This window comes from Sprattus sprattus (genome assembly GCF_963457725.1).
Source record: "Sprattus sprattus genome assembly, chromosome: 10".
Classification (NCBI taxonomy): domain Eukaryota; kingdom Metazoa; phylum Chordata; class Actinopteri; order Clupeiformes; family Clupeidae; genus Sprattus; species Sprattus sprattus.
In genome coordinates, this window is record NC_137908.1 from 20,313,781 (window position 1) to 20,337,460 (window position 23,680).

The 23,680-nt window shown below is 44.1% G+C and overlaps 1 protein-coding gene across 1 annotated transcript; it reads right to left on the minus strand.

The window, feature by feature from the left end:
* Window positions 1-466: 466 nt before the first annotated feature.
* On the minus strand, window positions 467-23,093 carry grm2a (glutamate receptor, metabotropic 2a; the record flags this gene model as incomplete). The annotated part of the gene is made up of 5 exons (XM_080846606.1): window positions 467-540; window positions 1,182-1,359; window positions 5,090-6,156; window positions 8,201-9,038; window positions 22,584-23,093. 5 exons carry the CDS (start codon window positions 23,091-23,093, stop codon window positions 467-469), a joined length of 2,667 nt encoding a protein of 888 aa, XP_080702732.1.
* Window positions 23,094-23,680: the final 587 nt, after the last annotated feature.

The window sequence follows — 23,680 nt, forward strand, 5'->3', positions numbered from 1 at the left end:
AGCCAGGTTTCAGTAAACAGTGCCCGAAGTTAGAGACCCCCCCAGACACCAGCAAACCGAAAGAAAGAAGCAACACTCTAAACTTTACTCATATTCATAAAAAACACATTTTATTTACATAAATTACAAGAAAGCACAAACTGGTTTCACCAAAATCTACATTAAAAACATCTTGTATATTGTACATTGAACAGATTTACTATAATTTACTCCATGTCTCAAATAATCATTTACCTTTTTTGATAATAAGAAAGGGGTATACTGAATTGTATTGGCTTCTCATTTATCATATCTATTAGTCAGAGAAAGAAAAACAGAATTGGGACATTGTACTCACAGCACGCTGAGGACAACATAATCAGGATGGTCTTCGGTCTAACCGCCTCAATAAAATAACACCAGATTCTTGACTAGCACTTATATAACTCTGTATAACATGTCTGGCAGAGGAACACAGGTTCAGCTTCTACAATGAGGATGTTGTGGAGTCCACCACTTCTCGGCCATTGCACACCGTTGGAACAGTGTTGCAGGCTGACGCTGAAGAGATGGGCAGGAGAGGGGGCACATCCATAATGCAAGAGAGGAAAAGGACAAAGAGGAGAGGAGGGAAGGAAACATTTTCAGTGTCATGTGTGTGAATATCGTTCGTCTGTGATGGTTCAGTGACAGCACTGCAAAGACAACTCTGAAACTGTAATTATGTGGTTATGACTACGCTGGTCCTGGCAAACTAAATAAGCTTCCTCAGCAAGACGGCAGCTGATGGCAGAGTGGGTTGCGAGTGAGCCTCTGAAAATATGACGTTGATGGTGAGTGGTTGGAGACAAGCTGTGGCAATACATCCCATGGGGCGGACCAAGAATCTTGTGTCATGTATTCTGACTGATCTTAAATAGTCATTTAGTCTTTACTGAAGATTATTACAAGATTTTCACTTATGACTAGAGGTTTCAAACAAAAATGGTAAGGAATATAAAATGGATGAGTGCAATTGTGAAAATGATGATGATGATGATGATGATGACGATGATGATGATGATGATGATGAGGACGTTGATGATTGTGAAAATGCCGGTGGGTGCAACTGTAATGTTGCATTTTGAATTTTTCATACCGGCATTGTATTTTGAAGTTAACAATGATGGTGATGATTACAATGACTAAAATGAAGGCGCTACCTTGTGAGAAACTGGACCCAGGTCCTGTGGTCACACTGAAACGGGCGGTGGGCACTCTGAGAGATGTGACGTTCTTCTGCGGCTGGAACAGGATGATGTGGATCTTAGGAGCAAAGAGGCAGCCCAGCACGACGGAGCCACTCAGACTGACAGAGATGCACATGGTGGTGGTCTGCACCTGCAGGGCACAAGGAGTGTATGAGTGAGTCTGTAGACAAACCTGGGTGTGGGGCAAGAGGAACTCCCATGTAATAAATATCCCCAAAAAAGAATATGTCTTGGGTTTTTGGTTCTATATGCTACAACACTGATCAGTGATTCTGTATCTACTGAAGGTGTGTTTCTCTGCAGGGGATTTTCTGCTATTTTAGCCATTAGTTTTATTATCATTTTCATCTCCCAGCATTCCTTCCTCAGAGCACAGTGCTCAGCAGTAGCTATGGTAGGTAAATTAGGTGGTTCCCCTGCATCCTAATATAGGCATTAAAATGTGTAGCACACAGGGACTCCATCCAGAAAGATTCTTTCAACAGCCAAGCCATATGGGAGCATTGTTAGTTAGTGTTACATATGCAATGAAAGGTTGAGACAATATTCTCCTAACATAAAAATTACATTTTTAGAATTGAACGGGGAACATTAAGAATAGGCCTGTTAAATTGAAATGTTTGTGGTGATAAGGATTTGTTAATAAGTCTGCCAAAACAAGACAAAAAAACTGACAAAATCAATGTTCCAACCACTAAATGGGGATGTTTCAAGAACGTTTTTAGAATTAATTAGTAGTGGTAGTTTCACTCATCTCATGGAACTAAATCAACAGCCATGACAGAAACTCCCAGTGAAGTCTGTCAAGTTACGGGTGATGCACTATTCAGCCCCCCTGGCAAACCCAACAGAGTCACTAGCTGGGGTGAGGTCAGCAGCTGTAACCATTTAGCTTCCTGGGGAGAGCGTCTGGCTCTCTTAACACTTAGATCATGGTTTAAAACCATAGTTGTTTCAAGTTGTTTCCATTTTTGCCCTAAAAATAGACCCCAAGCCATTTCTGAGATAACTGTATTGCGTAAGAATATGTGTAAGTGCTTTTAATAATGCAGAGGATGTTTCTAACGAGGAGCCATGTGCTCAGGATTTGTCTGACTTTCCAGTAAGGGTTGTTACTTCCTCAACAAGGAACAAATATGGGACAAGCCACCCAGAACTGCATTCATAAGAGTGTTTCAGTCTGAGTGCTCCTCCGCTTTAGAAGACCTTGTCCAAAATGACATTCTGAATCACCCTTAAAAAATGCTCTTTGGTTTGCATTGCACATGAGCGCCATCTTGTCTTCAGCCATTCCTGCCCCGTCTGTGCCTACTCTTATCTTCTCAGACTATTTTGGTGTGTTTATTCCATTTGCATGTCATGAGAACACTCATATTTCTCAGTCAAGGGCATATGGATGGGAGTATGGAACATGTGTGAGCGGCTGCCCGGTGCCATTGTCTCTTTCCTTAAGGGTGTTTCTATCTCACCCATCCTTGTGACTATAAGTACTCTGACACCAGTGTGTCTCTCTCACATCAAGTGTCAATCAAACAAGTTGAGTTATGCCACATGATAGAATTAGAATTTAGTCCTCCAGGCATCACAATACGATACAGACAGTGACTTTCAAAACGCATCAAGCAAGCAATGACATGCCAGATGTCAGTTTCTGAAATACCTGAAATGCAGGCAGACAGGACAAGGTGAACCAAGACAATTATTCAATTCTTTTTTTTGGCAAGATAAAAAAAAAAACTTTAGTCTTTGAGTGAGTCAAAGCACAGCCTTACTGGCGCTGTGCTCCTAGATATTCAGTTTTCATACTTAAAGGCACTCTGGAACTGCATATATATTAGACATTAAATATGAAAAACAGCCCTTGGCCTCCATCAATATTCATTTTTCATCAAATCAGTGATTCCTTAGAAAACGAGATGGATGTCATTTCTCTTAGTAGAAGAATCCCTCTTTTGTCTTTTGGTCATGGATACAACTGCCATACAGGGTTTAAACACATGGTTTTAAAATGCACTCTTTACAGGGGGCATATCAAAGTTTTGCTGCATTTCTTTCACAAAAGTATTTAGAGTATGAGTAGTTGTGTATGGTTAATTTCTTTTTGTTTGGCAGATCTGATATGCGTATGATTTATAGGTTCTACCTCTTTACAATCCCTTACAAGTGCATGAGTTCTAGGCCAGCCTGATGCTACTGTTTGTCGGGCACCCCTTAGCCCCAAAGCACAGGCCGCAGCTGGAATCCAGTCCTTCCTCTTCACACTCCAGTCCACACAGCCCTCTGTGAGAGCAGGAACATCCTGTGCCTCTACCACTCCCTCCCCCACCTCCTCTCATGCCTGCACTCAACCTCCACGGAGCCAATACCTCTATGGACAAAAGATGGGGCCCCTTGGGAGTCTCATTCTCTCATCCTCTCTCTCTCTCTATCTCTATCTCTCTCTCTTTCACACACACACACTGTCTGTTTCTATCTTTCTCTTATCATAGTGGTCCACTCTCTTTTTCCCCATCCTCTCTCAAGTCATTCTTCTCCCCCTCACTTTAATATGAAATTTGGTATTAAGATTCTTAGTATTCATGAGGCACAGTTGTGTGGCTTCAAGTGTTCATTATTAGACGTTAAGCTTCCACAGGATGTGATAGTAAGCCTCTCCGGCTATGTGCAACAGCTGATTTGCCCCTCAGACACGCTCCCCCGAGGCTGTAGAACCCCGCCTGCCCATCGACCTGCCCCACCTCAGAAATTCACACTCACACACCTACTTATGCATGCATGCTCACACATTCACACAGACTTGCTCTCTCTCTCTCTTTCTCTCTCTCTCTCTCTCTCTCACTCACACACACACACACACACACACACACACACACACACTCATTCAAATACACACACACACACACACACACACACACACACACACACACACACACACACGCATACATGCATACATACATACATTCATCTAGGCTGTAAAAATTATGACAAATATAATTGATTCAAAACCAAGCTATGGCTGTTATTAGATGACTCTGAATAGCTTTAATGTACTGAAATCCTTTAGGGTCTTGTATATGAATCTGAAAAACATACATTTATTTCCTCAAAATAACATGAATGGCAGTGGCCATGAAGTAACCATTTTCAAAGACGTTCCGTCAGAATGTGGCGCTCCACTCATATACGCCCTTCATTTGCCAGGATATCATGTCTCCTGTTCCTTTGTTCTCTGCTGGAACACATTTTCCAGCCACATGAAAAGCAAGCTACTCCTTTTATCAGTACTAAAGACAGCCCATCAAAGGGATCTATCTATCTGTCATCTAAATCTGCAGGTACCACACAAAAAGATTCAATAAGGCAAACTCAAACTTCATGTGGATACTGCAAATACATGAGAGAAAATTCTCAGTTATTTCAAGTAATGCATTATTTAAAGCAATATATTATTTAAACTACAGAGATTTTAGCAATGTTGTTTCTTCATTTCATTTAGAAACAGTTCTGATGATATTCACTCTCTGCTGGAAACCCAACAAACATACTGCAAATAATCTCCCCCTGTGGCAACCTTTTCATAAACACAATGATGTGAGATCAGCTTTGGAAACACAAAAACAACTATACCAAAGAAATACTGTTGTATCACTGGAGCACAAGCTGCCATCAGCTTCACTCTGGAAAGCCTACATGAAAATTCCTTGTTAAACATGTTCCCATACAACTGTCACACGCACAGTCAACTGTAGGGAGAGCTGGCAGCTCATACCATCCATCCAGCTGTCACTCAAGAGCACCAGCAGGTTCTAAATAAATCCTGCTATTTAGACTAAAAATAAATAAATAAAAAAATAACTTACCCTGTAGTCACTGGCGGTGACGTAGAAGATGGGTTGGAAGGCCAGCCAGATGATGCAGGTGGTGTACATGGTGAAGCCGATGAACTTGGCCTCGTTGAAGTTCTCGGGGCACTTGCGGGTCTTGAAGGCGTAGACGGTGCACAAGATGATGAGCACGCAGTTGTAGGTGAGTGACACCAGCATGCTGGAGTCCTTGCTGTTGCACTTAAGCGTGACCACGTTGCGCCGCTCGGGGGTCACCTCCTTCCTGACGCCCGGCGCCTCCACCAGCAGCCAGCCCAAGGCCACCAGCAGCTGGCAGGAGATGAGCGCCGCGCAGATGGCCACCTGCGAGGTGGGGCTGATGAAGCGTGGCCGCTGCGCCCCAGCGCCCTTCACCCCGTTGAAGATGCGCGAGATGCGGTTGGTCTTCGTGAGAAGTGCCGAGTAGCAGACAGCGAAGGACGTGCCCAGGCCCAGGCGCCGCAGGGTGCACACGGCCGCCGATGGCTTGGCGATGTAGATGAAGGTCATGCAGTAGCACATGAGCACGCCCAGGAGCAGGATGTAGGAGACCTCGCGGCCCGACGCCTTCACCACTGGCGTGTCGTTGTGCTTGAAGAACAGCCCCACCACAAACAGCGTGCACATGATGCCCAGGCAGGAGATGGTCACCGGGCCGACTGCCCACGCGTCCTCCCAGCGGATGTACTCCTCCGGCAGGTCGTAGCAACCCGTCAGGTTGGCCAGGGGCCACTGGCCGAAGCTGCAGTCTGCGCAGGTGAACTCGTCTCTCAGGTACTGGTAAGCCTGGCAGGGGATGCAGATCCAGCAGCACACGTCGCCCGGCTGCATACTCTTGATCTCGTTCTGGCGGCATGGGTCGCTGCACTGGGATGTGGGCACCGCCTGGCTCTCCCATGGGATCAGGGTGGTGTTGAGGGTCAGGCTCTGAGCCCAGTAGCCCACTTTCTGGTACATGTACTTGCCATCCTCCTTGTGGTAGTGGAAGATATTATAGCGGCCCAAACTGTCACCGACAGCATCAAACCGAACAACGTGATCACTGTCTGCTGGTCGGAATGGGGCTGCATGTAAAGACCGAAGATTAACAGGAGTCAGTAAGACACACTATATCAAACACATCAAAAGGTTTGAGTTTGTAAAATTCATCCGTTACTTCTTCATTCCTAAAAAAGCTAAAAAACAATCTTGATTAGTGATTAGTGAGTATCACACACAACTAACACATTTTTTTAGAGTTCAATTCAGGCAGTAGGTGAATAGGGTTGCTGTAGTTCAGGAACAATACAGATACGTAAAGTAATCTATAAAATAGACGTGATCAAGACGAACACCGTGTTTCTTACACCTAACAACTATGATTAGTTCAACAGCCCTGGATATTCCCAGGACTGCTTGACTAAAGCATTAGACACAATGGATTGCACTAAACAAAACAGGAGCCAGAGGATAGGCTCACAGAGCTGTCCACACTCTTTGATTTAATCTGCTCTCATTGCCTTCTACTAGCTTCTTTTTTTCTTTCTCTTGTTTCAAACAAAGTTGTTCCCAAGTTTAAATTGGAACAAATAAATTAGATTACTTCCCTTGCGTACAAACTTTGGCAAATAACTTTATGTAGTGCTCCACCAGCAAAATAATACCCTCTGAAGTTTGTACATATTGACTACTGAAAATGAAGTCCATTCGGGAGAAAGATTAGGCTAAGGCTAATTTGTCAACAAAAACATAATCATGGCATCTGCTCTCGCTCTGTCATCTTAGAAGATATTTGCCTTTTCTATATCAATTCAGTGAAACGTGTTCCAGCATGAAACTCCCTGGTGGCTGCATCTCAGATCAACAGCTATTTGAGATGTTTGCTGGACCAGCCTGGCAGGTCTGAGACCCAGCAAACATCTCACATACAAGGATGGTATGGTCTTTGCAAGCATAGTCTGCAGAAGCCATATGTAGAGATGCTGCTGCTGCTGCAGTAAATCCAAGCTCAAACAGTAAATCCAAGCTCTATACTAGTATTAAAACAAGGGATGGGGGTGTTGGCCCACTTGCGGGAATGCTAAAGGATTTAGACAAAAGCCTCTGAACATGGAGAATGTGCTGCACACAAAAGGGAGCATGCATAATTCAAGGCGGTTGCTTCTGAGAGGATAGCATCTGACAAGGTTATGATTTTTTCTCTGCTAAGTACCTCACTGATGTCTGTGACGGAGATATGCATGTTTTTGGGGCCAAATCCTTTTCTCGCCTGGAGTGTGACAAGGCTGTTTGCAAGCATGATAATTATGGCTATAATGCAACCTTATCATGTGACGCAAAATGAAAAGAACCTAAATGAATCCAAAATTCCCTGCAGGTGTTTATTTGTCTGGAGCTGTCACTGATATTATTCAATTTGATAGTTGCTGAGGGGCTATTGAGGAATAAATTAGAGGCTTTTAGACGCCTTGATCAATCTTGTATGGTGGTGCAATCATCAGGGGGATGCAAATGCGACAAGATAATCCTGATAATCTTGTCAACCCAGCTTGTATTAAAGTATGTAATGCACAAATACAGAACAGAATTTTAATAGTTACATCTATATATAAACAGATGTATTTATTATATATATCTGCATACTGTGTCTTGCATGCTGCACAAAGAACACATCAAAATCCAAGAATGGGCTAATTGATAGGCTTGGGTGGTATACCATTTCCTAATGGTAATAGTGGAAATAATGGTTAACCTGATTTTGCTAATGATTCTGCATTTGATATATGTTATCTGTGCTATGCAGCCCTCTCTTGACCCACTGATCTACAGCACCCGGTCTTCATCTGATGTACCTGACTTTCCACCATCATGCCCTCATGCTCCATTCAAAAGAAAAACAGTTAGTCATAAAACATGAAGAGATGTGTGTTTAGGATTCCTTTAATACCCTAACCCTAATATTTACAATATGATATTTCACAATATTACCACACAATTAATGTTAAAAAAAAGGTCACTCCCTCTCGGTACTTACGTGAACATTGTGCTACTGATCAGCGGTAACCCAGCCATACAGTACAAGCAGACGAGACCACAGGGTAATTCCCTGTTCCAAACACAGATACTCACCATCAAATTTGGTCTTCAGAATGTAGTCCTTGTAGAACTTGCGGCCGTTGCCTGGTTTCATAGCACTGCAGACCTTAGTGTTGTTGAGGCACACAGCCTGTCTCATGTTATGCAAGGCGTGTGCCATGGCATAGACTGCATTCACTACAAACATGATCTTCGACTCTTGTTCGAATTTGCTGTCTTTGAGGGAGTGCTTTGCACAGCTCACGTTATGGAGGCTGCACTGAAAGTTGTGCTCCCAGAACTCTCGGAACCATGGATTTCGGGTGTTGTTGTAAGGGTTCAGGCTGGTGAAATACTCGGTAAACTGGGGAAGAGGATAGGAGGCCAGCTCGATGGTGAAGGCCCCGTTTGCTGCCGCCTCGCTGCCTCTCACCACACTCTCCTGAGCGCCCCAGCCGTCACTTGCCACCCAGATGAAGGTGACGTTCATGCGTGTGGCAGCCACAAGCAGCTCTCGTGCATCCTCACTGCGTGTGAACAGGATCACTACTTTGGCGTTGGACTTCTGCTGCAGAGAGCGAATCACATTCTCGTAGCTGTAGCGGTCCATGGAGCGGCTCACCTTGGCCGAAATTGCAATACAGATCTGGAGTGCCCGAGCCTCCTGCTGGAAGGCATCGATACCTGTCTCACCATAGTCACCCTCTGAGGCCACGGTGGATACGTAGGTCCAGTTGAAGAAGCGTAAGATCTCCGCTATGGCTTTGGCCTGGTAGAAGTCAGGTGGAACAGTGCGAGCAAAGAAGTCATACCGGGATTTGTCACTCAGTTTAGCGCTGGTTGAGGCATAGCTTATTTGAGGGATCTGGAACAGACGAAGCAAGTTTGCCACCTGTATCAACAGAAAAAGATTCACCCTTAGACCGACCATGCCACGACATAATTGTCAGACTGAATGAAAAGTGGAACGATATCAGTTTAAAACAGTGACATCCACACTTTAAAACAGATGTATAATATGTGTGCATATTTTATCTTGACATAATAAGAAACATTGTTGCTCCCCCCCGAAACAAACAGACTATATTTAGTAAATCAGGAGAGGTTTGTGGGAAATAAGTGCAATAAGCCAAAAAAGCATTAACATCCCGATGATTAGTTCCTGGTCACAGAGGCATTTCGTAGCTCTCATCTCTACACTCAAACAGCCTGCCTCACACATTGTCATGTTTCTGATTGCCTAATAAGATCATGGAGTCACTGTGGACTCCACATCCACACATCCACAAAGCTGTCTTCAAGCATCTGGGGTTGTTGCCTGTCTAGCAATTCACCCCCTGATGTGAAAATGAGAATACAGAGAGACAGGTCATGATCATATTTACAGGAGTAGCAAATAGTGTTATGCTCATTATAATGGGATTTTGTTCAAACTGAATCATGGATTTTGATACAAATGCATACTGGATTCTGAATTAAATCTGTAAAATATCTACATTGCAACCAGTTAGAGCTTAATATCCATGTGATAATATAGTAGCACTGCAGTACATTACTATAGTGTTAGTTTGATGTTGAGTACAGGCTCCTAACTATCAGTACAGTGTTCTTTGCAGTATACCCTGCAATCACAGAACTATTACCTCATTCCCGACTGTTACAGGAACACACACTTAACTCCTCCTCCTTCATAGTTTGAGGGCATGGCATGACAGAGTTCTATACAAAAAATACTCGTGTACTTTAAAATGAAATGTCACGAAAATGTAGTTATAGCTTAAATTGATTAATGATGATCAGTTTCTGGAAAGAGAGAGACAGAGAGAGAGAGAGAGAGAGAGAGTGTGTGTGTGTGTGAGAGAGAGAGAGAGAGAGAGAGAGAGAGAGAGAGAGAGTACAAATGTGTACAATAATGTTCAGCAATAATTCATCTTTGAAGAAGAAACTCAAGTGTGAGAAAATGTGAGAAAATTCTCGAGAAATGCAGGTATTGGCAGAATCTCATCTGCACACAGCTACAGTATAGCTTAGTGTGTTGTTCCACCTGTGTTGATTCAGCTTTTCATTCCCAAGAAAAGAAGCCTACACTGGCTGATCATACTTTTTTATGTTTGTTTCTATGGAAATAGTTCTGAGACAAAGGTTTGTCTCTGGTAAATGGAAGAGAGTGTGTGTGTGTGTGTGTGTGGGGGGGGGGGGGGGCTGTCAAGAAAGGTTTCCCTTGAGGTTTCCATCCTCCACAGACGTGATCTTAACTTTGGGTTCATCGTCAAAAGACAGAATCCAAAAATAAAAACACACCTTCCCCTAACATAAGTTGTCTTGACAGCCTATTTAATCTTGTTAGCAGATAGCTGCCAACAGAGGAGTGGCAGAGAATGAGAGATTTTTTTGAATGCAATACAAAAATGATTGACATTCAGAAATTATAAAAAAAATATTTGTACCTATGGTAGTCATGCCAAAGGAGCTGAATATTTACCTTAGTGGAGATGTTTTTTGAAAGTTTGTTTTTCCTTTAGTCTTTCTATAAGATTTTTTTTCCCTGACCTCCTTTTGCCTGACATGACCTTGTTTTCTCCTGTGTAGAGGACATAGAAGTGGCCTATTGATGAAATTCACAGAACCCAAAGTGCCTCTCCAGAGAGTCTAGTGTAGAACTTGAAAGGAGTCCATAAATGTTAGAAATATGCACTGCATTATTCTTTAACACCAACCCCCACCTCTATCTATCAGTGGTTTTAAAACCCAGCATTAATAGTGCAGTTAATCTAAATCTTGTCTCATTCTTCATTCCATTCCATTCTGCAACCATGAATTGCAAATCTATCTTGCCTGGCCGACTGCGCAGTCTCCTTCCTCTTACTACAAAAAGAAAGGGCACATTTGAATGCATTTAATTAAAGAAATGTATCTGTTGTGCTATCATTGAGAGTATCTCAGACTAATCGCATATTGCAGATAACAGCTGGAGAGTAAAAATCTCATTTGAAGCTGCTCTAGGTTTACATTTCTTCTGATTCCTCCTGCCAGCCTGCAGATGTGTGAGTCTACCCCTACCCCCTTACATCTTCAGTTAGTTATCTCTGAGTGGCAAATTGCCACTAGATGTAAATCCACTGCAAACACAACGAGTATAGCGGCGTGGTTGTAGGTTAAGGCTGTGTAATGCTTTATTTGACTTCTGAAAAGAAGTTGATATAGCATTGTAAGCTAACTAACTGGCTATACTAAAAATTGAGGGATCAGCAATTCTAAGCAGTTTTGGTGGTATAGTTGTAACCTAGTAAGTAGTAGATCCTGGGTTCAATTCCCACCTAATTCAACATATAGGAAGTGAGGCAGGGAGTCCACGAGTCAAGTGGCTTTTAACAGCTACTTCAGAGGAATTATGTACACAGTAAGGTGCCACTATAGTGTGCTTAATAGTGTTACTCTGTGCTATTAGACCTTGTTTGGTTAATATTTCCTGTGATAAAAACCTTTCTGTTCATACTAATGTACCTCGGTCTTGAGGAATGAACACAAAGCTGTAAATGGTAGTTAAAGCTGGGGTATTAGGATGGAGAGGAATTGCTTGCTTTTTCACAGCACTTTTTGATCCTGGAATGGTACATGTGTAGGTCCTGGAACAACACATTAATTCCGGCCCAGGGACAGCCTACATGTCACTGTGTCACCACAACTCCTGCATTCCCAGGAATTATTGACCTTGTGCCTGAGAGCATATGAATGTATAAAATGTATTAAGTTAAAACTATGGGTATTTTCATGAAGATGAGCACCTTCACAAATTGAGAAATATAGCCAATAAAAGAGTAAGCAAAGAAATAACCTTTGACTACTTGCCGTACAGTATATTAGTAGTGTTCTCTCTGGGAATGATTAAATCCAGAAAATAGACAAGTACTGTTTGGCCAGGGGATCAAAAGTCAATGGTCACACCACAGTTTCTAAACCTGGAAAATAATAACTACATCCTACATTCCTTTAGCTCTCGGTTGTTTGCTACAGCCATCCCCCCACTGTCACAGAGAGAACTCTAGTTATGTGCATATATGAATGTAACATGTTTGGTCTTGATCCCAATGGTGTAATCAGGCAGCAGCCTGATCATGGTTTCATTGCAAAATTAAGTACCTGCCATAGTTGCATAATTTGATTAGCCCATTGTAACCTCTGGGGTTGGTGGGAGGAGAATGTTATCTTAGGGCATCAGGGACAGAATGCAGCCAAAGGGGATTGGCTTGTGGCAAATGCATAGCAATGGGTTGTGATGTACAAAACCAAGCACGCTAGAGTTTTTTGTCTCTTTATCTCTTTATGCTGCTTCTTATCTCCTATCTTTGACCTTATGGGATTTCCTGTTTCCCTACTGTCTTACTCTATAACACCATTTATGCCATTCATTCATTGTAGGTTTTAGGTTGTGTTCTGTCTCATGCATTCAGGTTCATAATGAGACTTCTCATTAGCCATGCCATGACCCCTAACACCTGCTTGGTAATATTGTAGGTCATTTAATCATAGTCAGATTAATTGTATTTTCTGCAATAATTAGGCTACCACTCTAATGAAGAACATAAAGATGCTTGTGCAATAGCTTGATGCATACTTCATGTATAGGCTGAATCATCAGACATGAGCTCCACCTGCACCCAGCTGTTTGTATAATCCAGTTGTTACTTACAGGAACCTCTGCCACATGGCATGAAACCTGGTGTGTTCCATCTTTGGTAACATTTTGGCTGCCCTTACAGAAGTAGTAGAGAAGTTCAGCTAATATAATTAACTGCTAAACATCTATTTTAAATGTCTCACAACTTAATATCGACATGTAGAAGGATACACTCAAGATTTCCTACCGGAATGAATTTAAATTGTCCATTTTAGATATTATGTGTCATTCTGTTATTTTGTTTCGTTTTGCATCTCAGTGGATGTTCATTCACTGTTTCTTGACAGGGACAGCTATCAAAATCTCATTACCTCTCCACTGGTGTACCCCAGGGTTCGGTACTTGGACCACTCCTACTTTCTATCTATACCACTTCCTTAGATGAGATCAAACATATATAAGATGGAGCACTGTTCACTGCTGGAGATGTAGGACCACATGCCATAGGCTCACAAGCCTGTGGAGCCTGGCAAACATAAGGCCGTGAAGCTGAAAGTGCGGTGAGCTGTTGAGGGTCACCAGTTAGTTTGACGCGGTGCTCAGGAGTGGTGGGGACCAAAGTGTTTGAATGGTAAGGCTTCAGCCAATTATGGTGAACCGCCTAAGGTTTGGCCCTTGAGTCTAGCTGGTCATGAGGGTTGTAATCCATTTCATTTCCTCTGAGGGTGGATCAAACCGTCGCAGCACTCTGAAAGAATCTGGAATCTGAAAGATTGACCAATGCAAGTTTGCCTGGGTCACATGACGGCTGAGACGGTCAAACACCTCTTTTAAGTGGTGTGTCATCGAAGGTACACCAAGCATGTATTCCAGAATAGCCCCTGTAGTACCAGTTACATGGTACTAAACACAGAAGAACCATACGGCGCATCTAGAATGTCATCAGTTCTGGGCAAAGCGTGTGTGTTCAGTAACTGAATTTAAGCCTCTGTAGTCAATTCCCATCTTTTTCCCGCACCATGGACTATGGATAACCTCTATGATGTCTTGTGCCAGCATGCCATCTGCTTTTGACTGGATCACAGATTGTATATGAGAAAAGGGGCAGTAGGCACGCTTTCTGATTGGTGGTGCTGACTTTGTGTTGATTTTGTGCTAAACTAAAATAGGAATCTGAAAGGCTGCCAAACAAAAGTAAAGACTGTGATAATATTGACAGGGTGTATCTGCACTGATTGCCTGAGACCATTGTCTGCTCTTGCAAGTGTGCTACTGCAATCCCATCACAGTCCATCTGGTAAGGCTCAAGCAGGCCATTGTCTCCATTTGGTGCATACAGTTTAGCAGCAGAAGGTGTCAGTTTGACTGTACAGTGCATTTCCCAAAAGGGAGGTATGGAAGTGCACTCAAAGATCAATGCAGCAGAGCTGTCTGGTGTAATTTCTGTGGTGCACAGAATAGGTGATATCTACCTAGTTATGAAAGGTGTGAATACCAGCAGACAGGGAGGGTCTTGCTGACCATTTGTGTCCAAATTTTGCCCAGTCACCGACTTCAGCACAATTTGTTTTGAGAGGCGTTCTGTTCAATGATGGGAGTGTCATTCTTAAATGCTTACTGTTAAATGAAATGCTGAGATTGTGTTGACTGGCTGAGCTGTGCCTCTGCAAGTGCTTTGCGATGGGGTCGGTGGTAGTACTTTAGAAGCCTGACCGGTACGCTCCACTTCGGTGGTAACATCTCCTCATCCCCCATCTCCCTAGCCTGGATACCAGACCAAACTTAGCCCCGCCCACAACATTTGAGGTCTGGAAGTTCGGTCTGGCATCGCTCCGTTGGGGAGAAATTATTGCCGACCAAACACTACAGCCAATCAAAGTGTCAGGGCGGGCTTTATACGATGATGTACAGATGATCAACCGTAACGTAATCAACTACGTCACCAACGCTTGGGTTGAATTAGTTTTCAACAAACATTGCTGCTGCTGTAGAGCTGAAATGTGGGGATTCAAGTCTGTTTTAGAAGATATTGACAGCGCATTCATTTTGAAAGAGTATCAGAGAAACGCGATCAAGGCATTTGTCGATCGAAAATATATTTTTGCCGTCCTTCCTACGTGATCCGGTAAAAGTTTAATGTATCAGATGGTCATACTACGTTGCTCTGATTGGTTCTAGGTATCCGATTGAGCGAAGAGGCATTTTTTGTTGAAACACGCCCCATAATCACAGCTCATATTCTGACTAGAATTATCAGTATGACATTGTCAGGCTACAATCTACGAGCTACACTTAACCTGAAGCTCTTGATCCAGCCCAGCCAAAAAAATTGTGTTTTTCAAATATTCAGTGGCCCTTTGGTTCAAAGTCTGGGAAAGCTTCTTTTACTAATCTTCAAATATCAGCAGCATACACTTCCATGGCCTCATTGGGGCTGCCTGCTAAGTGAGTTAGGAAAGGACTGTAAAGAAGCTATGATATCTTTTCCATTTCTCCATTTCTTGAACCATTTCTCTCCTTCCTTATACCCCAGCTTATACTTTCATTACCATTTTCTGCTTATTGTTCATTCCTCAAGACAGAGACACACTTACATGAATGGGAAAGGTTTTAGTAGAAGGAACTACTTAAATGCTAAATACTGCTTTCACTGTATTGGGTTTGCGGTGGATTTACATTACAACATTTACAACTATTGGCAGTTGGCATTGGAATGCATCTGTCCTCATTCATACTGTATACAAATAACATCACAGGCTCAAGCTCTACAACGATTGGCTGAGGTACTTTATGTCCCTGATGCAACAAAATACATCAAGGGCCGGGGACAACTGTTACCCAAGGAGTCAGAGCGATCATTCCTCCCGTTTCCATCAAGAGAGCTAAAGTTTGGGCTATCAGGAATGTTTTGCTGTTATATGTGAGAAGGGCATCTTTGAGTGAATTAGTGGCTTACCAGGGGTTGGTGGACAGCACAGAGCATCCTCATAGTGACGTTTTAGTGCAGGCTCAGTGACACAGATGCCTCTGACCACTGATGTCTCATTGTCTCAGACCCCTGAGAGTGGAGAGTGGCAACTGTCCACCACTAGAAAGCCCAAATCATTGGTATTTTAGAGTTGACACAGTGGCAGTGACCAGTGGTAGACAACAGGTGTAGCACAGGAACCACAATTATTGTGGTCTTCTCATGTCTAGAACCTTTAATGGAAAATTCCATGACAATGTTGGAGTATTCTAAGAAGTTATGCTTGCTGCTGAAATGGGATTCAGTTGCCACCGTGTGGCAGAGGTTACTGTAAGTAATGACCGGATTACACAAACAGCTGGGTGCACCTGGCGCTCAAGACAGTCTGATGATTCATCCTATACATAAAGTATGCATTAAGCTATCGCACAAACATCTTTATGTTCTATATGCAGGCCATGTATTTGCTCTTCTGGGCTTGGATCTTAGACAGCTTTTTGTTAAGGTTGTGACCTAGTACACATGAAAAGACTAACAGAAAGCGAGAGAGAGAGAGAGAGAGAGAGAGAGAGAGAGAGAGAGAGAGAGAGAGAGAGCGAGAGCAAGCAATGGAATAAACAGCCTCTCTTCCAGATCACAGCAGCACTACCTCATGAAGATGTCATGATTTTTTCAACATGAAAAGCCCATCTGCTCTTCCCAGAAGGCTTTCTCAGTGTGCTCCTGCAGCAATAACACAAAATCCCCCGAGCTGCAGGCTGGGGCCTCGCTGCACATAACTCATGTGCCCATGCGAAAAACACACAGCACAACACACACCCCACTGCCCACTACCATGCTGGCGCTTAAGCCAAGCTTCTCCATCGTGTGTAGAGGTTTGTGGTCGACAGGTTTTGCCACATTGACTTTAAAGATCCCGTGATAGCTCAGCTCAGTAGAGTTTGGTTGCTAAGCAACCTCCCTTAGTGTGTTCCAGCAGGTGGAGGAGTGACCCGGTTAGACACCAGGAGGAGAACATCTCTCTAATCAAACACTGATCCACCCAGCAGTGGCAGGGGGGGCGCTGCACAGCCACACTTAAAGAAGCTCTTTAGGAGGCAGCAACCTCGAGCATCTGGCAGCACAGTCACCTGCCACCCAGCCAAGAACAAACTCACTAGCAGTCCAGCACTGCAAAGCAACAACTGCAACAAATCCACCGCCTTTCCATCTGTTTGTCTTCCCCTCCTTTGTCTTTGTCCACACAACCACAGGAGGAGAATGCAAATGCATTAAATAATATCAACTAACAATTTCAGCCAGATATCTTCATTTAGAATCGTGTGGCCCTTTTAGTGTAACTGTGGATAGTAAGGTGCATTGTGCTTTTCAAAAGTGTAGACTGTGAAGGGATTCATAGTGAATGCTAGAGAGGGAAAACAGTCACAATGGATGTATATTGTGAGAGAGACTTCAGTATTAAAGTCTGCTAAACCCCTGAATTATCCAATCACTTGTAAATTATTTATTACTGGAGGGCGCACATTCTATACTTTTACTTATGAATTATGGATTCACATGAAACCTATGTGATTATCCCAATAATTATGGTACCTTTCTGAAAGGGCCTCCATGAATGTCAATTTCAATGCATAACTTATAAAAGGGGGTTTGCCATGTCATGACAGAAATGAGTCTACTATAGTTCAGTTTATGAGTCACTGTTCTTAATGTACAGAATAGATGCTTATATTTTAATGAAGTCTCATTAACCTTTCAGTTGGATCTCATCTTGCTCTTTCTATTCCATTCAAATATTAATATACAAACACCACAGATCTAGTGATCACAAAGAAAAATACAATAAAATAATTCACTGCATTTGATTCCCCCTGTTTGTTACCAAAGTATATGTGGGTGGAGTATAGGTTGTGAGCATACATATCTTTGAACACAAGAGTGCATTCAGGCTCTTTGATCACATTGAGTGACTCTACGAAATATGGGGAATTTACAGTGATACCTTTTGAGTGCAAACAGCCATCATGCGGATTGTGAAGTTTATCTTACTTCTTTAACCACAATTGCAGGTGTGATATTTTTGAATGGCAGAGAAAATAAAGCCAATTTCATCTCTGAGCATGAGGAAATGTGAACATCTCAGTTTGAATGAATTTAAATTGAGGTGAAAGGATGCTGTCTCAGAATGTCAAAGCAGGACTAAAACCTATGAGCAGTCATGGCAACAGATATGTCACAGTAGAGCACCAGGTCTCAGTAACTGTAACACCTTTTCACAAGGATATGAAATCAATCAGCAGCTTTGTGATGACAACTGTCTTCAGTGACAAAGGCCAAGAATTCAGCTTAAAAAAAAGGAACAAATAAAATGGCAATGTTTTGGATTTCAAATTCCGCTCCATAGTCCCTGGCACTTCACACAGCGTCGGGGCGCTCAGTAGAGCTGCAGCAGACACACTCGAGCAAATGACTCACTCTCATCACAAGAAGCCTGTCCAGGTCTGGGCATGAGCAGAAAAAAAGAGCTGGAGTTTCAGCCATGAATTAATTACTGGAAAGCTCCAGGGCTAGATGTTCTTCTTGTAATTGCAGAACACAGAGCGTTACCAATCAACATGGAGTGTCTGATGTTTGATGGTGTAAGGCTGTCTCAGACCAAACTGTGCAAGCTATGTCTATTCTGAGCACCTCAATGTTTAATGCAACATAAACAACTTTTTTTTTAGTTCATTTACACAAGGGTAACGTATGACAAGAGGAAAGAATACGTCATTTGAAGGGGCAATAGTAGACTTTCTCCAATATCCTTCTGCAAATGGTGGTTTGAAGTACGTACATATTTGACACTTTCTCACATGACCCTCTGAACAGTTAAACCCTTCAACAAAAATGCAGCGCCACAGGAAGCTTAAGCTATTTACTATACATGTTGTTGGGGTTATTATTTTAATATTATTTTAATAGATACATTAGCTTCTTGAGGGCATTAATGATATGCTGATAAGTTGGCACATATATCTGCCATGGCATCACATTTAGAACAGGGGAACAAACAATGTTATCTGTTTTCATCTTCGGTACTGGTGATAAATCTCAACCACACCCATAGAGCCCCTATGACAGACATCTGAGGCTTACAGCTCCACCCACTGGCCCCCACAACAGCCTCAGTTTGTGTCGGCATGGCAACATCATGCCAACAGCTCAGGGTGCCTATGTGCCTCACAGCCACACAGCCAATGGCTGAGCAGCCTGGGGCGATGCCCAGGACCCCAGCGTTGCACCCACAGCCCTCTGCCTCGACACCCATCAGAGGAAGATCTCTCACCCCCTGTCTGCTCTGCAGTGTCATACAGCTGTCAAGTGTATGCACAATGTTTCTGTTATATGCATAATTAAGTACGTTAAGCTATTTTTCTATCTCCATCTGAAACATCTTCCTCAGCTTCCACTAGCTCCACAAAAGCAGAGGGCAGGATGAGGAGCTCTTCACACATCTGGACTGTGGCTGTTTTTGTTGCAGCGGTGCAGTGAAGGTGAGAGGGGCCGGCTGGCTAAGGTAGCCATGTCTCACATCACTCTATTCATGCCATCACCAGAGGGAGAAGGAAGTTAGAGCCCCATTATCAGACCGGATGATAGCTCTGGGTATGAATACATTAGAAGCTGCCTCAAGCAATCAGTCCGTCCAACCTACTCATTCCATTTCCAGGCTAGAATTAGCAAGACCATGAAGTATTAATTAGCATCACAATGATGGATATTCAGCATTGAAATAATGAAACATATAAATCGTCCACATCTTGCGGAAAGCAGCATCAAAATAAAAACAGTTAAAAATGAATGGAGCTCAGAGAAGACGGATAAGTAGAGAAGAAGAAGAACAACAAGAGATGATTTCAGTTGGTTAAAGATTCACATGAAATTAAATCACTACAATTGAACTCTGAACATGGAAATGTTCAGTAAAATGATGATGTGTGTTAATGCATGCAGAGGGGAAAAGGTCCAGCTGTGTGTGTGTGTGTGTGTGTGTGTGTGTGTGTGTGTGTGTGTGTGTGTGTGTGTGTGTGGCACCCCAAATGTGTCATTGTACAAACACTCCCGTATAATACCGGATTGGTTTGGCAGCTCTGATGATGTGTTCTGCAACATTCCTAACACCCCTGATGTCTTTTTCTTGGACAAGGTTAAAAGAGAGGTAATAATCCTGGAGGTAGCCTGTGTCTATGACCTCTACATGGACATAGCTTTCCTTGATAAACTGACCAAATACCAGCCCATTGTCGCTAAGATAAGAGACCTAGGCTATACATGTAAGCTGTAAGTAATGATATTTGGAAGTCTGGGGCATGTCCATAAGCTTTCGGTCAGTGGGCTAAGACTGGCAGGACTCAAATGTGTGTGTGTGTGTGTGTGTGTGTGTGTGTGTGTGTGTGTGTGTGTGTGTGTGTGTGTGTGTGTGTGTGACAGCAGCACCGCTTTAAAACAAGCAGAAATGACTCCAAATCAATTTTACTAACATGGGATAGAACACATCTCAGCATCATCCACTGCCAGAATGATAGCCCATATAAGACTCAGGAGGACACAGACACCTTCCCAAATGTCTGTCAAACAAAGACTTGTTTTTCCTCTCGGAGAGGCTCGTGAGAAAAATCCTTAACAAAAATGACATCTTATTTGTCAACCTTTTTTTGTGGCATTGTGCTGTCAGTGACCAAAGTACAGGTATGTCTCTCTCTCTCTCCCACCCCCTCCATCCCTCCCTATTTTCTTCTTTCTTTTTGCTCTAGTTCTACCTGTGAGCCTGTCTGCTGGTTCTATTTAATGAGAGCTCTGGACTCTGGGGCTGAAGAGCCTGAGGCTGAGGCTGAGCACTGCTCCCCCTGTGCCTTTGAGGCAGCTCAGTGCAGAGTCACGTCTTACCTGGTCTGGGGCCGCTACTGAGATGACACTGCAATTGGCGGGATGATGGAGCGGGTAAATGAGGTCTGGGACTGCAGAGGAGGCATTGCTCTGCATTTATGAAGTATCACTTCTGTCACTGAAGGCTGGGATTCAAGCCACAGCTCATGCTCTGCTGACACATCTACCAGAACAGAGCTCTCTCCGCTTGGACATCACAGAGTGAACACACACAGTGGTAGTAACAGCCCCACTTCCGACACGCACACACACAGACACACAGACACACACACACACACACACACACACACACACACACACACACACACACACAGACACACATACACACACAGACACACACACACACACAGACACAGTCACAGACACACACACAGACACAGACACACACACACACACACACACACACACAGCCACACGGACACACAGACACACTCACATACACACACACACACACACACACACACACACACACACACACACACACACACACACACACACACACACACACACACACACAGACACACACACAGACACAGACACACATACACACACAGACACACACACACAGACACAGTCACAGACACACACACAGACACAGACACACACACACACACACACACACACACAGCCACACGGACACACAGACACACTCACATACACACACACACACACACACACACACACACACACACACACACACACACACACACACACACACACACACACACACACACAGACACACACAGACACACACGCACGCACACACACACACACACTTACTGAGATGCATGCAGTTGTCCACTGCATTATTAAAGCTCCTCATCCCCCAGACCCAGCCCTGCAGCTATCATGTCTGTAAAGCTGAAAGACAGAGGCCAGTCATCACCTCCTACAGCTATGCCAAGGCCCTGCGAGGAGCTGCCTTGCCTTTGCCTCTGAGTGTCCACAAAAGGCAAGTCATCTCCAAACAGCCCGTGTGGTTTTTCCAGCATGGACCCTCCCTAACCTTCTAGTGTGATACAGCCGCAGTCTGTAGTAAATCAGCGCCTTTGACCGCCTGCAGCCAACAAAATTGTCAGATCCTGGTATCCGATCTCCCTGTCTCTGTGAGTCTCTTCCAGGGTTTGCACTCCATTGGAGGTGTTACAGAATCGCTCGCACGTACAAACATATCGACAAAGCCATTGTTGGGAACCCACTGTGACAACGGGCCAGGGCTTTTATCAAGTCGCTCTGAGGAGCCAAAGCAAAGGCAATGATGCTGTCACTAGTTATCGCATCACACCCCTACAGCTTCCATCCCTCCATCCCAGTCACTACTTATCAAATCACACCCCTGAAGCTTCCATCCCTCCCTCTCCACCGCCCTCCCTCTCCTCCTCCTCCTCGTTTTCAACATCTGTGAGACGTCTGCGTTTGACGGACTGACTGCCAGTCTGAATTGCCAGTGGCAAAGAAGGCTCTCTGAACGGAGCGCAAACTAAATTAGCTCAGCCAAGCATATGGGCGACAGGTATGGTAACGTGCCACGTGTGCTCAGTAAGGCTCCTCAGTGTACAGTTTGAATCATCCACATTTGCCTGTTACTATGTGGCATCCCATTGGTAGAATGTTCCCTTCTCTGTGAGCAGTCACGCTCAGCTGGGCCCGATTGGCATTCCATGGGGCTAATGCGCATCAGCATTCACGGAGGCTGATCACGGGAGCGAAACATTTTGATTGGCTTAATTTTTCCGACAAATTTAGACGTGCTGTAGAAAGAAATGTGGTGGGCACTTATCAAAATAATAGGATGTCATTAATGTGGTACACATGCACCATGGTGCAGAATCTAATTAAAAAAAGATTGTGTTAAACATGGCTACTTTACATGAACGCAACAAATAAACCCTACACATCAGAGGATGAATGTGAGCTCGTACCTGAATGGATACGTCGCTGTAGGAGCCCCCTATGACTCCAGAGATGGCCAGGGCCACGTCGTCGTGGATGGCGTAGGACCCATCCGGACAGGTGTACTCACTGTCGTCCACCTTGGTGAGCGAGGCGCGCACGAACTCCAGCGACTGCTCCAGCGCGTAGGTGTCCTTGGAGCAGGTGTCCAGGATGTGAGCGCCAAGGGTGAGCCCGGGCAGGATGCGATCGTCACGGTTTATCTCGTCCAGTGCCAACAGCATGGCCTCCAGACGCTGGATGCCACGCTGGGCGTTGATGCGGCCGCAGTCCTCCATGCCCTCCCCTTTCTGGTGCACGGGGAACAGGCCTCCGATCACCAGGTCCCCCTCCACCACAATCTCACGCTTGGGGTCGGAGCTGTAACCGGGCAGGGCCAGCGCCCCCGGGGTGTGGGCCAGCAACAGCAGCAGCAGATCCATGTGGAGCAGCCAGCTCACAGGCGGCACTCTGAACCCCGGCGACCTCCCGGCCATCATGTCTGCAAGGCAGGGCAAGGCAGGCTGGGTCGGGTCGGGGCAGGTCAGTCCTTCCTCCTCTGCTCCTCACTGCAGTCCCCTCTGTCTCGCTCCTGCTGTCACCTCCTTTCTGTTCTCCCCTTCTTATTCTAGAGATGAGATCGCTGGGTGTGTTGCAGCCTGTCTTTAAAGACGCTGTGTTTCTGCCCAGGCCGAGGCTATCTCCATCAGTGACATCTTCTTCTTTTCAGGTTTGGAGATCACAGCCCCTGTGGATCAAACAGGAATAGCTCCAGTCAGTGTCTCGCTCAAACACAATAAGGCCTTTGTCTGCCTCTGCACTGCCACACAGAAGGACAGTTGTGTGTCTGACTTCCATTGTTGTTTGTGTAAGACACATAATTGTTGTTTATCATTATTTGTTGTTAATATTGTTTTATTTATTGTGCAATTTACATAATCTGATGCACATTGGGTTATGAAACAGCTTGAGAAATGCTCATGTTTGCTAGTAAACCTTGATGAAATGGCATAACTAAAAGCCAAATAAACACTGCTTGGGTACTTCATTCAAATACAAATGATATATGCAATGTGCATGAAGGCTG